Source organism: Marmota monax, unplaced genomic scaffold, assembly GCF_021218885.2.
Source record: "Marmota monax isolate L192 unplaced genomic scaffold, Marmota_monax_Labrador192_F-V1.1 WCK01_AAM20220418_F8-fsc00051, whole genome shotgun sequence".
NCBI classification, from domain to species: Eukaryota; Metazoa; Chordata; class Mammalia; order Rodentia; family Sciuridae; genus Marmota; species Marmota monax.
Window position 1 is genome coordinate 14288500 of NW_026695202.1, and position 13853 is coordinate 14302352.

The 13853-nt window shown below is 51.4% G+C and overlaps 1 protein-coding gene across 2 annotated transcripts; it reads right to left on the minus strand.

The window, feature by feature from the left end:
* Positions 1-4707: 4707 nt before the first annotated feature.
* On the minus strand, positions 4708-12769 carry Mcat (malonyl-CoA-acyl carrier protein transacylase). 2 transcript variants are annotated; one of them, XM_046429192.2, is made up of 4 exons: positions 12292-12765; positions 11032-11119; positions 7720-7937; positions 4708-5862 (listed from the first exon to the last, which is right to left on the minus strand). In XM_046429192.2, exons 1-4 carry the CDS (start codon positions 12709-12711, stop codon positions 5413-5415), a joined length of 1176 nt encoding a protein of 391 aa, XP_046285148.1. In that variant the 5' UTR covers positions 12712-12765; the 3' UTR covers positions 4708-5412. The 2 variants fall into 2 exon arrangements, with proteins under 2 accessions (XP_046285148.1, XP_058430284.1); XM_058574301.1 differs by lacking the exon at positions 7720-7937 and having other exon boundaries at positions 5552-5862; positions 12292-12769.
* Positions 12770-13853: the final 1084 nt, after the last annotated feature.

Consider the following 13853-nt stretch of genomic DNA (forward strand, 5'->3'; position numbering starts at 1 on the left):
GGAAGTCCCTTGAGGGAGGATGTCTGAAGACCCTGGCTCTAAAAGTCCCATCTGGCTGGGGGCTCCATGTCCCCACCCCGCGTCGTGCCAGCCGCGGCCCCGCGTGCCTCAGCCTGCGCATCTGTGCAATGGGTGGCTCTTGTGCGCTCAGTCCAGAAGCCCGATGCTGTCACCCTCGCGCCGCCCTCTTGCGCGGCCTCGGGGCTCCGATCCCTCGGGGCTCCGACCTTAGCTGTATGCAGACCGGGTCCTGAGCTCGGTAGTGCCCCTCCAGCCCGGGGCCCAGAAGACCCAGCTCTGTGCCTACTAAAGGAAGGAAGATAGCATAGGGCACCTGTCCCCACTGGGATTCGGTCCCCGTTTCAACTGTAAGATTAATGATCTTTTCTGTGGAAGTTAAACCTGTATCTGAGTTTTTCAGTCTGTAACAAAATCCCATTCCTGTGATTTAGAACTTCACAATGTGTGGTTAGGTGGAGCCATTTTAAGCCACAAACCATATGGTTAAACTGTAACCACTTTGCGCTCCCCAGCCTAGACCTCGCAGCTATGCTATATGTGGGCAGGAACGCAGACCACAGATATGATCTCCCTTTGCCCCATCTTCCAGTCACAATGCCTTAACTAGAGACCTCACCTTGCCCCCCCCCATTTTAAATTAGACAGTCCTATAGATTATATCCCTAGCAGAACAAGGGGCAGGGCTTCCCTTAGGGATAAAATCTGGGATTTTCCACCCAGGTGTGCCTGCTTGCCGGTCTCTGTTCCTAGCACACCCTTCTGCAGAAGTAAAATTTGCCCTGCCCAGCTACTTCCAAGTATGTGTGATTTCTCATGGCATCCGGTATTTCTAGCAAATTTGGGGGTGTAACGTGGGGCTCCATACATTGCCTAGGGGGCCAGGGTGGGGGAGGAAACCTGGATCTCTGAGGCCAGACCCCAAAGCAAAAGTGGATCAGCAATACCAGGAAGGGCCCAGCAAGCACCGTGGGGACCAGATCCATCAGCAGACTAAGGGAGGAAAAAATGTACTTCCTTGGTGGTCGGGACATCTGGCCAGATATCTGGGGGAGGAGTGCAGGGAGCCTGTAGCCAGGAGGGTGAAACTCTATTCAGGGACAGGAGGCCAGCCCCAGGAAAGCTTGATGGGAATAAAGAATATATTCTAGAGAAAAAGAACACTGGCAGGGGAAAGACATCAACATTCCCCTAGAGAGTTCTCTGGGCCTTATGTTAAAATGTTGGTTCTAGGCCTGGGGCTGTGGCTCAGTGGTAGAGCCTAGCAAGGCAAGGCCCTGGGTTTGATCCTCAGCACCATATATAAATAAAGGCATGTGTCCAACTACAACTAAAAAATAAATATTAAAAAAAATAGTTCTACCAGAGGAAATAGATTCTACCTTCTCCTAAAGAAAAGGACCTGTGGTCATTTCCCCCTTAAGATTCCTAAAAGCCAGAGGGGGAGCCAAACAAGTGGGATCCCCAGCCAATCTTCCACCACCCTAGCCTGGTGGCTGAAATTCTGGCTCAAACCCGAGCGCTCCTCAAGGCCAATATCGTCCAACAATGAAAGCTGGAGGAATCTGAGCCCATCCAGGGGCCTCCACCCTTCTGTATCCTTGGCTGTGAAAGCTAAGGAAGGAGTTGAAACAACGATAAAAGGACACTCAGAACCCCCTCCTGTCATGTGGAACCAGCATCTCATCTTTCCCTGGTACTGTCCACTGGACCCTTAGGGGGAAGTTTCCCTCAGGGGTGGAGAAATCCGATTTGTAAATGCTGCCTTAACTGTAGAGGTGAGACATTTAAAACAGGAACCAAAGGGTCTGTGAGAAGACCCACACCATGGGGCTACAGACCACTTAGACCAATTCCACGGCCCCCAGCTTTACACCTGGACCAAGCTTATGTCCATCTTGAGTATTTTACTTTCTGGACGGGACAGGGAATGATCTGGAGAACAGTGTCGGCAGCCAGATCAGGTTCTGCCTGCCCAAGTCAAGGGCCCTGCTGGGGTAATAATTATGAAATACACAGGGCCCACAGGAGATCACAGAGATTTAACTGTAAAGGGAAAAGCCAAGGCTTTGATGTTCAGCAAGGGAAAGATGAAGCGCCAGCAGAAGTTTTGGGTAGATTTTAGGAGCAGATGAGGAGATATTCTGGAGTAGATATTGATGGCCCCTTAGGGCAAAAATGTTAAAACTACACTTTGTGACTAATGGCTGGCCTGATATTGCTAGAAAATTCCAGAAACTAGAAAACTGGAAGGATAAAATCTAGACTAATTATTGAGGGAATCACAAAAACTATATGTAAAGAAGAGTGAAGAGAAACAGACAAAAGGCTCAAATTGTCCTCTCTACCAGAGAACAAGTAAGCCAAAGAAAAGTGGGCCCTAAAAAATTGGGGACAAAAAGGGCTTTAATCAAGATACCCTAGGAGACACAGGCCAAAGGACCTCAGAAGGGAAAAGGAGAAAACAGCTGCTCTGAAGGAAGGGCACTTCAGGAAGGAAAGCCCCGAACGGGAAAGGGAGGACAAGGTGACACCCCTCATGACCTGTGAAGATGACAGAGGCCAGGAGCTCCCCCACCCAAGGGCTTCTACCAAGAACTGGGAACCAAAGGGGAAAAGAGGCCTTTCCTGACTGACTTGGGGCAGCTCATTCCTTTTAAGCACGTCACCTTACCCATATACCAATGTCCAGCAGATGGCTGCTCGTGTTGGGAGTAGAAGAGGAAAGATTTAATGTTCCCATTTTTGTGGAGGGGGGGTACTAGGGATTGAGCTCAGAGGTACTCGCCCACTGAGCCACATCCCCAGCCCAATTTTGTATTTTATTTAGAGACAGGGCCTCACTGTTGCTGAGGCTGGCTTTGAACCTGAGCTCCTCCTGTCTCAGCCTCCAGAGCTGCTGGGATTCCAGGCGAGGGCCACCACGCCCAGTTTAATGTCTCCATTTTTTAAAAGACCCAAGTAAGATACAAAAATAGACCCAAAAAGAGTTCCTCTTTGTGCCTAAAACAGGGACAATCTCTTAGGGAGACTTAATGGCCATCTAGGAATCAGACTGAAAATTAGTCCTAGGGAAATTCAAGTTCCCCTTGACCTTCTAACTGCCAAGGAGGAAGAAAAGATTCTTCCTGAGATCTGGACAAAAGAGAGAAATTGAAAGGGATTAAAGTTTACCCCAATACACACTGAACTAAAAATTATAGGAGAAACAACAGAAAACAATACTTGATCTCTCTTGAAGGGAGATTAGGGTTACAACCTGCAATACAGGACTGCTTAAAGATGGCCTCCTTGAACCCAGCATGCCCCTTTATAATACCCGATGTTTTTTAAATATATATTTTTTAGTTGTAGATTGACACAGTAACTTTATTTTATTTGTTTCTATTTTTATGTGGTGCCAGGGATGGAACCCAGTGTCTCACACATGCTAGGCGACCAGTTCTACCACTGAGCAACAATTGTGGTCCCAATACCCTGATTTTACCAGTAAGAAAACCTGATGGATCTTACAGATTAGTCCAAAAATTTGAGGGCAATAAATCAGATTATTCAAGACAGACATCCCATAGTCCCTAATTCCTACTGTGGCCTGGGCATGGCAAAGGAGGTAGAAGTTGACTTAGGCCAGGGTCTTACCACAGCATCTCCCACAGACCATCCGAGGACAGGGACCTGGCTGAGCCTCTGACACAGGCAGGTGGCTGCAGCCTCTCTTCACCAACGCAGCTGTGACCCTGGGCTGACACCTTGGTGCTCATGCCAGGCAGTGCACCCACCAGAGGGCAAGAGGCAGAGCCCAGGAGGCTGCCTGCGAGGCTGCTCCCTTCACAGGCCAGCTGCAGCCTGCACATCTGGCTTCAGGCTGCTTCCACCCATCCCTGGCTGCAGCAGGGCCCAGCAGTCTTCACCGTCCCCAAGCCTTGGGACACTGCACATTCCCTCCACACTTGACCCACCTCACACAGAGCCCAGCCCTGTGTGGAGGCGGGTCTTGGTGAACAATGGCTCAGAAAATCCACTGGTCACCTAGTGCCTCGATTCCTGCAGCCCTCCACACAGCAGAGCCCGGAGCAGGCCCTAGGCCAGCCAAGGTGGTGGAATGGACCTGGCCCTGGGGACGGCCACTGGGCCTGCTGGGGTGCAGGCTGTCTGGGGACAGTGGAGGGACTTCCCTCAGACCAAGGAGGCATGAGGGGCCCATCATGTGCCCACAGAGGGTTAAGGTGACCCTGACTCCCTGTGGGGAATACAGGCAGCGCCACTGCACTCAGCCAGACCCCGACTTCAAACAAAAGGGAGGAAATAAAAAGTCCTTTCTAAAGGGCTCCATGCCCTGGATGATACTCAGAGGAGGCCGAGATGAGAACTGAGTTCTGGGGGGACTCCGCAGTGGTCCTCAGCCAGGGCTGCAGGGAAACCTGGGGGGCATTCTGAGGTCACGATGCCTGGAAGCACTGCTCAGGCATGGAGTGGCCTGGAGCCAGGACAGAGGGGGACTGGCCCATACATGGACGGTTTCTGCCCAGAGGCCAACAGGGTCCTGGGCAGAAACACTATAGAATTGAAAATGAGAAGCCCCCATCCAGGGTGTGACTTGTGCCTAAGTAACAGTCGTGTTTTAAGACAATCCAGGGACTTCATTCCCACTGAGATGTCCCCCTGTCACTGAGAGATGGAAACACCAGGTGCAGAGCTCAGAGTGGCTGGTATTTAATGTCAGCTTGCACAGCTGGACATCAGAGAGTCTTGCTCGGCTCCTGGGGCCACAGACAGTGACCAGTGTGACCATGGATGGCACTTCATAAAGAGGTTGGGGCTCGCTGGGGGGGGTCAGGGCCCAGCCGTCCTCCCTGCCTCAGCTCACCACAGTGCCCAGCTTGCTCAGGGAGCTCTGCCAGGGCCCAGGCCACCTGCTCTCTGGCACATGGCAGGACTTAACATGTGCTCCCTGGCTATAGGAATGCAGTTGAGTGAGGGGTGGAAAGTGTGGCTGCCAAGGTCACTTAGATCCTAAGCCTGTTAGATTCAGGGACAAAGGAGCCAGGAGTTTGGCCCCGGGTGACTGGCAGGCTGCAGGGCAGTGCAGGGCCCCTCTGGCTCCGGCCTGGCTGAAGCCATGCTGGCGTGTCCTCAGCATCCACAGGGCAGGGGCAAACCCTGCCTGGCTGAAGGGGCGGCAGGCATCCAGCTCTGCAGGTACCCAGTGCCCAGGTGGCCTTGGTCTTCACGAGGAGGAGGAGTGGGGTGCATCATGGAAAGAACCCCCCCTCTCAGTGCTCCTCACATGGCCCTGGACACGGGCCCACCTTCCCTCTCCATCCCGGGGCAGCCGGCGGCGGGGAGGGCCGGCCCAGCTCATCGGCTCTGCCCAGGGTCTCGAGCCCCTAGCAGTCACCGGGGAGACTCGCTGGGGTCCAGGTCCGCGTCCGGGTCCTCGCTGGCCCGCAGCACGTCCACGTGGCTGTAGCCCTTCCAGGCCTTCAGGTTACAGCTCCTCAGGATGCTCCCCAGCTGCTGGCCAGGGCCCACTTCCCACGTGCTGGGGAACTCGGTGCCCCTCCTCCTCTCGTATATGGCGTGCATGGTCTGCTCCCACTTCACTGGGGACACCACCTGCTGCCCCAGCAGCTGCCGGATGTGCGTGGGGTGGAGGTACCTGCTCCCGCTGACGTTAGAGTAGACGGCCACCAGCGGCTTCCTGATGGCCACTGTCTTTAAAACCTGTGCCAGGGGCTGCACAGCGGGCCCCATGAGGCGGGTGTGGAAGCCGCCGCTCACAGGCAGCATCTTGGTGCGTCTGAAGTGGTACCTGGAGGAATTCTTCTGGAGAAACCGCAGGGCCTGAGGGGGGGAAAGAGGCTCAGCCAGGAGGTCTTGGGAAGGACCCCAGGGGCAGAGGCCTCCAGAACCCTGTAGCCGTCCACCACGCCTAAGCTGTCTTTATGACCTGCATCTATGTGGACAGCCACGCATGGCACCTCCATGGCATCTGTGGTCTCCAAGCACATTCCAGGTCAGGTTTCTGAACCTGCTCAAGGTTGCTAAGCCAACTCAAGCCCCAGGTTAGGGCCACAGGAGTCAAAGTCTCAATCAAAAGGCTCAGCAGGCTACTCTACGGATGCCCCCTGGCCCAGGCATTGGCCTAGCAGACTCAAGGAGTTTTCCCGATATCAACTGGTGGACAGGGGCCTCTTGCTCAGGTGCCCTCTCTTCCCTGAGTCCTTTGCACTTCCTTGGGTGCCGAACAAACCTGGGACTTCCAGGAGTCGTTACCTAGAGTAGATAGGATGTGGCAGGGACACTGTGGAAGAGATTCCTGTCTGACCAGGGGCCTCTCCTGGACACTTCGGGGCTGCTCCCCAATTAACTGACCTGCCCATCAAGTCAGAACAGTCATAAGAGGCCCTGTGGGCTTTGACTGATTTAGAGGGGCATCTGAGGACCTGGGCCTAGAGCAAGCCCTCAGAAGGGACCATCTGGGCATGATCAGGTGGAGGACACTGATTCCACAGTGAGAAAGACTTGGGTTCAAATTCTAACTCTAGCCAGGTGTTGTAGTGTATGCCTCTAATCCCAGCCACTGGGGAGGCTGAGGCAGGGGGACTACAAGATTGACGTCAGCCTGGGCAACTTAGCAAGAACCTTCTCAAAAAACCATCTGCCTCTGTCATCTCCAAACACTTGCATCTCCTCCTGCCTCAGGTTCCTGAGTGTGAAATGGGAATAAGGATCCTTCCAGTTTGGAAGGCTGAGGCAGGAGGATCAGTTCAAGGTCAGCCTCAGCAACACAATAAGACCCTCTGTCATTCAGTTAGAACCTGTTTAACAAAAGGAAAAAAAAAAAAAAAGATGGGATGTAATTCAGTGCTAGAGAGGGCCCCAGGTTCAAGCTCCAGTATCAAAAAAAAAAAAAAAAAAAAAAAAAAGAGAGAGCGAGAGAGACTCCTTTCCCTGTGGCACAGGGCGGAGGGGAGGTGCACTAGGTAAGACTTGCACATACCAGGCCCTCATGTGGGTTCTGCTGCACTCACTCAGAGGCCAAAGACACTTGGTCCCCAGTTATCCTTTCCCTGGGGTTCCTGCCTCTGCTTAGGATGCCCCCTCCTGGCAAGTTCCTCCTTGTCTTTTAGGTGCCTATTCTGTGCCCCACGCCCTAGTTCAGCCTGATGCTTCCTCTGCCCCTGGCCTGGAACCACCTGTCCTTGCAGGTCTTTAGCAGCAGGAACTCTGACTAATCAGTCCCAGTGCCCCCAGTGCTTGTTAAACAGCAGATGCTTGATTAGTGATGTCTGGGGAAACAGCAAGTGAAAGGAAAGAGGGAAGGAAATTCAACTGTGGGCAAAACCAGACCCCCCCTACTGAAAAGCAGGGTGAGGCAGAGCAATCCAACAGAGAGCAGCTCTTCCTCAAAGGAAGCAACCAGGTCAGAAGCGTCCAGAGAGGCCCTGGGGATTGCCTGATCCAGTCCCTTGAGCTTACATGCGGACTGGGCTATTTCTTCAGGACCCCTTCTACTGGGGTGCAGTGGGCTATATCCTAGCCTCCTGACCCCTGCCTCTGCAGCACTCTCTACCACACAGACCCCTCACCACGCTTGGCTGGGCACCCACTCCAGCATGGGGGCCTCACAGGTACACAGCGACTCCTGCCTGCCCTGCTGGATTGGGCCCTATGAAGGTGGTTCCCATCAACACCAACCTCTAGGTGTCCTGAAATCACCCTGCAATCAGGAAAGAGATAGTTGGCCACCTCACACACAGGACTCTCTATGCCCAATGACTTGCAGTGCTTCTGGGCTTCCAGACAGGCAAAGTCGAACTTGGACCGAGGCTGGCCGAGGACAGATAACATCCCACTGGGAACAGCTTCTGAAGCTTCCTGCATGGCCTCAGCTCGAACCTTCACTGCATACAGACCTACCCAGAAAGAGATGCATTTGGAAAAATCAAAACACACAGTGAAGGAGGGAGGCCCAGACAGATGTTGACACTGATGTTTATTACAGCCCAGAGGGCCGCAGTTCTACCTGTTTGTGTCTGTATGCAGAGGGATTACTTCTGCTGTCCAAAGCAAGGGGTCCTCCTTGGCACTACGTGGCAGCCTGAGGGGCCTCCTACCTGGAAACCTGGGTGGTGGAGGACAGGGATTCTCAACCAGGGTGATTCTACCTCAGGCAGGGTCGGGAGACACTTTCTGCTTGTCACAGCTTGGGGAGAGTCTACTGACAGGTGACAGGTACAGGCCAGGAGAGACCATCCTACCGGGCGAAGGACAGGGCCCCTCAAACAAGGAATTGTCTGGTCCCTGATGTCAACATCTCAGCCATGTTGAGCAGCCCAGTAAGGACAGAGAGCAAATGGTAGCTGCACTGCCCAGAACCTCTGACTGGTTGAAATTTCTGGTTAGTAAGATGAGGACCATAACACCCCATCTGCCTGGGTTGTTGTGAAGACTAGGAATTTCTATTATTGTTTAAGAGAAATCATATTGAAAAAAACAAAACAATCAAGAACCAACAGATACATGGGCTACTGTACAAGCATAAACAAGTAAATGAATTTCAATAAAACATGAATAAAAATGTTGAGAGAACAGGGCTCTGCCCCCACTGGCAGGGCCAGTGACTGTGATGTGAGAATGGCTGTGACTACAGTCACCCCTGCAGGTCCTAGGTCTACTTCCTGGGAAGGGAAGGGCAGACTACATCTAAAAGAGATGAAAGAACCCACCCAGGCTTGCCGGGCAACGGAGGTCCCCAAGGTCAAGTCCACAAGCTTTCTCTGTGATATGCCTCATGTACTCAGCGCTTAAGACACGTGTATGGGGTTTAGTCCCTCATCCCAGAAACTGTGCAGCACATATATTACTAAGAGCCTGTGGTAGAGCTGGACATGGTAGCATACGCCTGTCATTCCAGCAACTCTGGAGGCTGAGGCAGGAAGATTGCAAGTTCCAGGCCAGCCTCAGCAACTTAGCAAGATTGCCTCAAAATAAAAAACAATTGAAATTGTGGTCACAGATGATAATCCAACTGCAGCAGGAGGATCACAGGTCCAAGCCCAGCCTGGGTAATTTAGCAGGACCCTGTCTCAAAATAAAGGACAAAAAGGGCTACGGTAGAGTACCCTGGGTTCAATCCCCAGTATGGGGTGGGGGATCCCACCACACTCCATTCCCCTTTCTTCCTCTCTCCACCCCTGGTCACCTGTAACCTGCTGTCTCTAAGGATTGGATTCATGCAGTCTGGACATTTATTTTTTTCTAGTTTCGATTTTTGCAGTGCTGGAGATGGAACCCAGAGCCTTACAGGTGCTCTTCCCCTGAGCCCCTTCCCTAGCTCCTGGATGTTTCTTATAAAAGGCACCATCCCCTAGGTCTGATTCTCTCACCTAGGATGTTTCTAAGGTTCAGCCATGCTGCAGCACATACCAGGACTCTATTCCTTTTTATTAAAAAAAAAAAAATTGGTTGGGGGGCACTAGGGGTTAAACACAGGGGCACTTAACCACTGAGCCACATCCCCAGTCCAGTCCTTTTTATTTTTTAATTTAAGACAGGGTCTCGCTAAGTTGCTGAGCCTGGCCTTGAACTTGGGATACTCCTGCCTCAGCCTCCCAAACTGCTGGGATTATAGGCATGCACCACCACATCCAGCTCTTTATTCCTTTTTTTTTTTTTAATGTTTATTTTTCCATTTTCGGCGGACACAACATCTTTGTTTGTATGTGGTACTGAGGATCGAACCCAGCACCGCGCGCATGCCAGGCAAGCGCGCTACCGCTTGAGCCACATCCCCAGCCTTCTTTATTCCTTTTTATGACTGAAAAATATTCTCCCATCTGGCGAATCAATTTGTTTATCCACATTCATCTGATCAACCTACCTTTTGGCTATTGTAAATAATGCTGCTATAAAAATCTGTGTACAAGTTTTTCTGTGTGGACATGTTCTAATTTCTTAGGTGTATATCTATGAGCAGAATTGTTGGGTCACATGTTTGTCAAAACTGTTTTCCACAGTAGTTGAACTATTTTATATTTCTACCAGCTATGTATGAGGGTTCCTATTTTTCTACATTGTTCTCAATGCTTATTTTCTTTCCTCCTCCTCCTCCTCCTCTTCTTTTTTTAATCTAAAACTGTCCTAGTGGGTATAAAATACTCTTTCTCTTCTTGTGGTGCTGGGGATGGAATCCATGTCTTCACAAATGCTAGACAAGTGCTCTACCACGAAACTACATCTCCAGTCCTTTCATTTTTATTATTCGAGACAGGGTCTCGTTAATTTGCTAAGGCTGGCCTTGAACTTGCCATTCTCCTATCTAGCCTCCCAAGTCACTGGGATTATAGGTATGCACCACCATACATGGGTATGAAGTACTATTTCATTGTGGTACTGATCTGTATTTCCGTGATATTTAGTAATGTTGAATATCTTTTCGTGGTTTTTTTTGTGTGTGTGTGTGTGCCATTTGTGTGTCTTCTCTAAAGAAATGTCAAGTCTTTTCCCTATTTGACCATAAGCAAAAATCTCTCTATCATGGGGTCTCACTATGTTGCCTGGGCCTGCTTCAAAATCCTGGGCTCAAGCGATCCTCCTGCCTCCGTCTTCCAAGTCGTTGAGATCACAGGCTGGCTACCATGCCCAGCGAGGATCTGATATTAATTTATTCCATTTATTTAATGAAGATCTACTGAGCATCTACCAGGAGTGACAGGCATGGGCATGTGTGAATGGCCTACAAAGGTACAAGATAGGGGGGAAAGACAGCAGAGCATGCAGATTTCATGAGATTACAAAACAGAAAGGAAATCCCTACTGAGTCCTTCAGGCTTCAAAGGGAATCGTGGTGAAATAGGGTCCTTGAGATCCAGTGTCACCCCATTCCTGGGTTCCCTTCCCTATCACTCCTGAGTAAGTTTAGTATCATTTCTGACAGTGTCCCTTATCCTAGTGAGTCCAGCAATATCATCTCCCCACACATGCAAAGCTAAGCCCCTGTCTGTGTACCTTCAGAAAATTCCATGGCTCCAGCAAACACTAGGGCTGCAAATTCTCCTACACTGAATCCAGCAGCAGCAATACAATTTTCAATAACCTGCAGTGAGAGATGCAAAAAATGAGGTCAAATTCTCTGGGAGAGCTTAGTTCAAGGGCTCTGCACCTGAGGGATGAGAGTATTTAGCATCATCATAACCCAAGTTCTGCTGGCGTGGTGCTCTACCTAGAAGATGGTCAACAGGTGGCCCTGACATTCACTGCGTCCAGCCTTTTACTGATGAGGAAATTTCCTGGTAAGGCAGGCTAAAGCCTAGTCATGTCTGGTAACATACAGCCCAACCCAAGCCTCTGGATTTTCTTGTTCCAGCCTGAAGCAGCCTCCCAGGCCACAAGGTATGTAAAAGTTAAGTGCAGAAGTTAAAGGCAAGAATTTGGAGTCACAGAGACTGGATTTCTTAGCTTGGGAAAGCTCCCCTATCTCTCTTGAGCCCCCTCTGTGAAATGGAGGCAAGAAAGACCTTCCTCATGTCACTGCCGAGGGAATTTCGTGAAGATGTTGTCTATAAAGAGCTCAGCACAGAGCTGGACCTCAGTAAGCACTGAGTAAATGTTATTATCAAGACTCAAGAGGCCATCTTAACTAATCTATGTATATCCCTGAGTCTCCTTTCCTCATCTATAACATAACAGTATTTACTTCACAAGGTAGCTGTAAAACTGAAACAAAGACCCTCAAGTATTAGCTTAACATCTACTGTCTTGATACTATTCAATATTAACAGCCATGGATCTACCACTTTCAAGTGAAGCCACCTCAAAATGTCATCTTCTCAATGATCCTTCATTTAAGGATGAAGCTTAATCCTTTTAAAATCATTTAATAGAGGCTGGGGGTGTAGCTGTGGGGTTCAACACTTGCCCACCATTCCTGAGGCCCTGGATTCCACCACCAGGACAATGACACGAATCATTCAATAATTAATTCAACAATTACGGACCAACTTCGGGTCCCAACTCCTTTCCCTACTCTATATTTCCTTTTATAACTGATATCTTTGACATGCTACGTAATTGACACAGCGCTCTTACTATGGACCGCCTCCCCTTGGGTAGGGATTCTCCTTTTGAGCACCGCGCCCACCGCCTACAGCAGCGCAAGGCACCCACGAGAACTCGGAACTCGGTAAGAACCTGCCCAGCATCAGCTATGGAGGCAACCGGCCTGGAAGGCGGGAGCCCGGGCGCAGACCCCCTTCCCTCGGGCCTCACCGCGGGCTGCAGGTGATGGAGCTTCTCGACAGCGGCCAGCGAAGCCACGAAGACAGCGGGCTGGCAGTGCACCGTGCGGTCCAGGTCCTCCTGCGGCCCCTGCAGGCTCAGCTCCAGCAGGTCGTAGCCCAGCACGCGCTGCGCGGCGTCGTAGAGCTCGCGGACGCGCGGGTAGCCGAGCAGACCGCGGCCCATGCCCACCACTTGGCTGCCCTGGCCCGGGAAGAGCAGCACCGAGCACTGGCCGGGCGCCCGTCGCGCCGCCGCCGCCCAGGGCTGCTCCTCCGCTGTCGTCGCGCCTCGTAGCAGCTCTGCCACGTCCACCGCGCTCGGCGGAGGTACCGGGAAGTTAGATACGCCGCGACGGCAGCAGACACTCCAGCCCCAGGCCCAAGTGGCCCGCGCGACCCGGGCGCGCATGGTGACACACCGGCTCAGCGCCTGTTACCGTGGCGACTGAGGCCCCACTGCAGCTGCGCGGCGCCGCGTGGTCCTTCGCGCATTTCCTGCCGTGCTCACCCTGGCACCCGGGGGCGGAAGAGAAAGGTTCCGCCGTTACCGTTTCCGCCGCCGCTGGGGACTGTGCGGCTGGAAGACCGGACCCTAACCCGTGTGTTTCCTTAAACCTCTACAGCCAAGAATAGTTCATAGCACCACACCACAGCGAACCCTCAACACATATTTATGGACTAAATAATGCAACGCAATGTAATATTTCCTTCTACCTAGAATGTGAAGAGCACTTGAAAGTCTTCTACATTTTTTCTTGCACATGATTCTGCCAAGGCTAAGCAAGATACCAGCTCTCTTTTATGTTTCCTGCAAACCACACAGGATTCCCAGCACGTAATATGCACTCGATAAATCTGCTGTTCAACAAAGCCCTGGATATTTTTCAGCCTTATTTAATTCCTCACAGCAAGCAGCCGATGCCTAGGTGCAATTATTGTCCTCAGTTTACAGATGAGTAGACAAAGGCTCAAAGGTTGAGTGACAGGTGGTTCTGACAGGAGGATTGAAGTTGGGGTTATCCAGCTCTGAGAGCTGCTGTGAGGCCAGGTCAGAGAGAGAGAGTCCAATTCTGACCTTACCTCTCTCCACCCTTCCCCTCCGCTCTGCACTCGTTTCCTGACATCCTCCTGTAGAGAACCTAGGGCGCGCAGGCACCACTTCATGGTGAGAAGTTCTAGGTAGAATTGTGTCTTAGTTTAGTTCACTCCAGCTGCTGCGGAAGAATGGATAGGCTGGGGAAGGGGCCCAAATAACAGAAACTTCTCACAATTCTGAAGGCTGGGAAGTCCAAGATCAAGGTCCTTGCAGATCCTATGTCTGGTGAGATGGCTGTCTTCTCATATCTTCATTCCATTATGGAGAGCAGAAACCGAGAACTCCCATGTCTCTTCTTAAATAAGGGTATTGATCCCTTTGATCCCTTTCACGAGGCCTCCACCCCTACCTCTAACTATCCTGGCCCTGGGGGATTGGGGTTCAACAGATGATGTTTGGACACACATCACTCAGTCCACAGAAAACCACATCAGCAAATCTACTTCACTGAGTTT

Bases quoted from the DNA above. Each gene is read 5' to 3' on its own strand.
- Mcat (XM_046429192.2), bottom strand. From the start codon at position 12,711: ATGCGCGCCCGGGTCGCGCGGGCCACTTGGGCCTGGGGCTGGAGTGTC. The intron at 11,120-12,291 runs GTGAGGCCCGAG...CTCTCACTGCAG, and splicing joins TCCATCACCTGCAGCCCGCG to GTTATTGAAAATTGTATTGC. The intron at 7,938-11,031 runs GTACACAGACAG...CTTTCTGGGTAG, and splicing joins AGCCATGGAATTTTCTGAAG to GTCTGTATGCAGTGAAGGTT.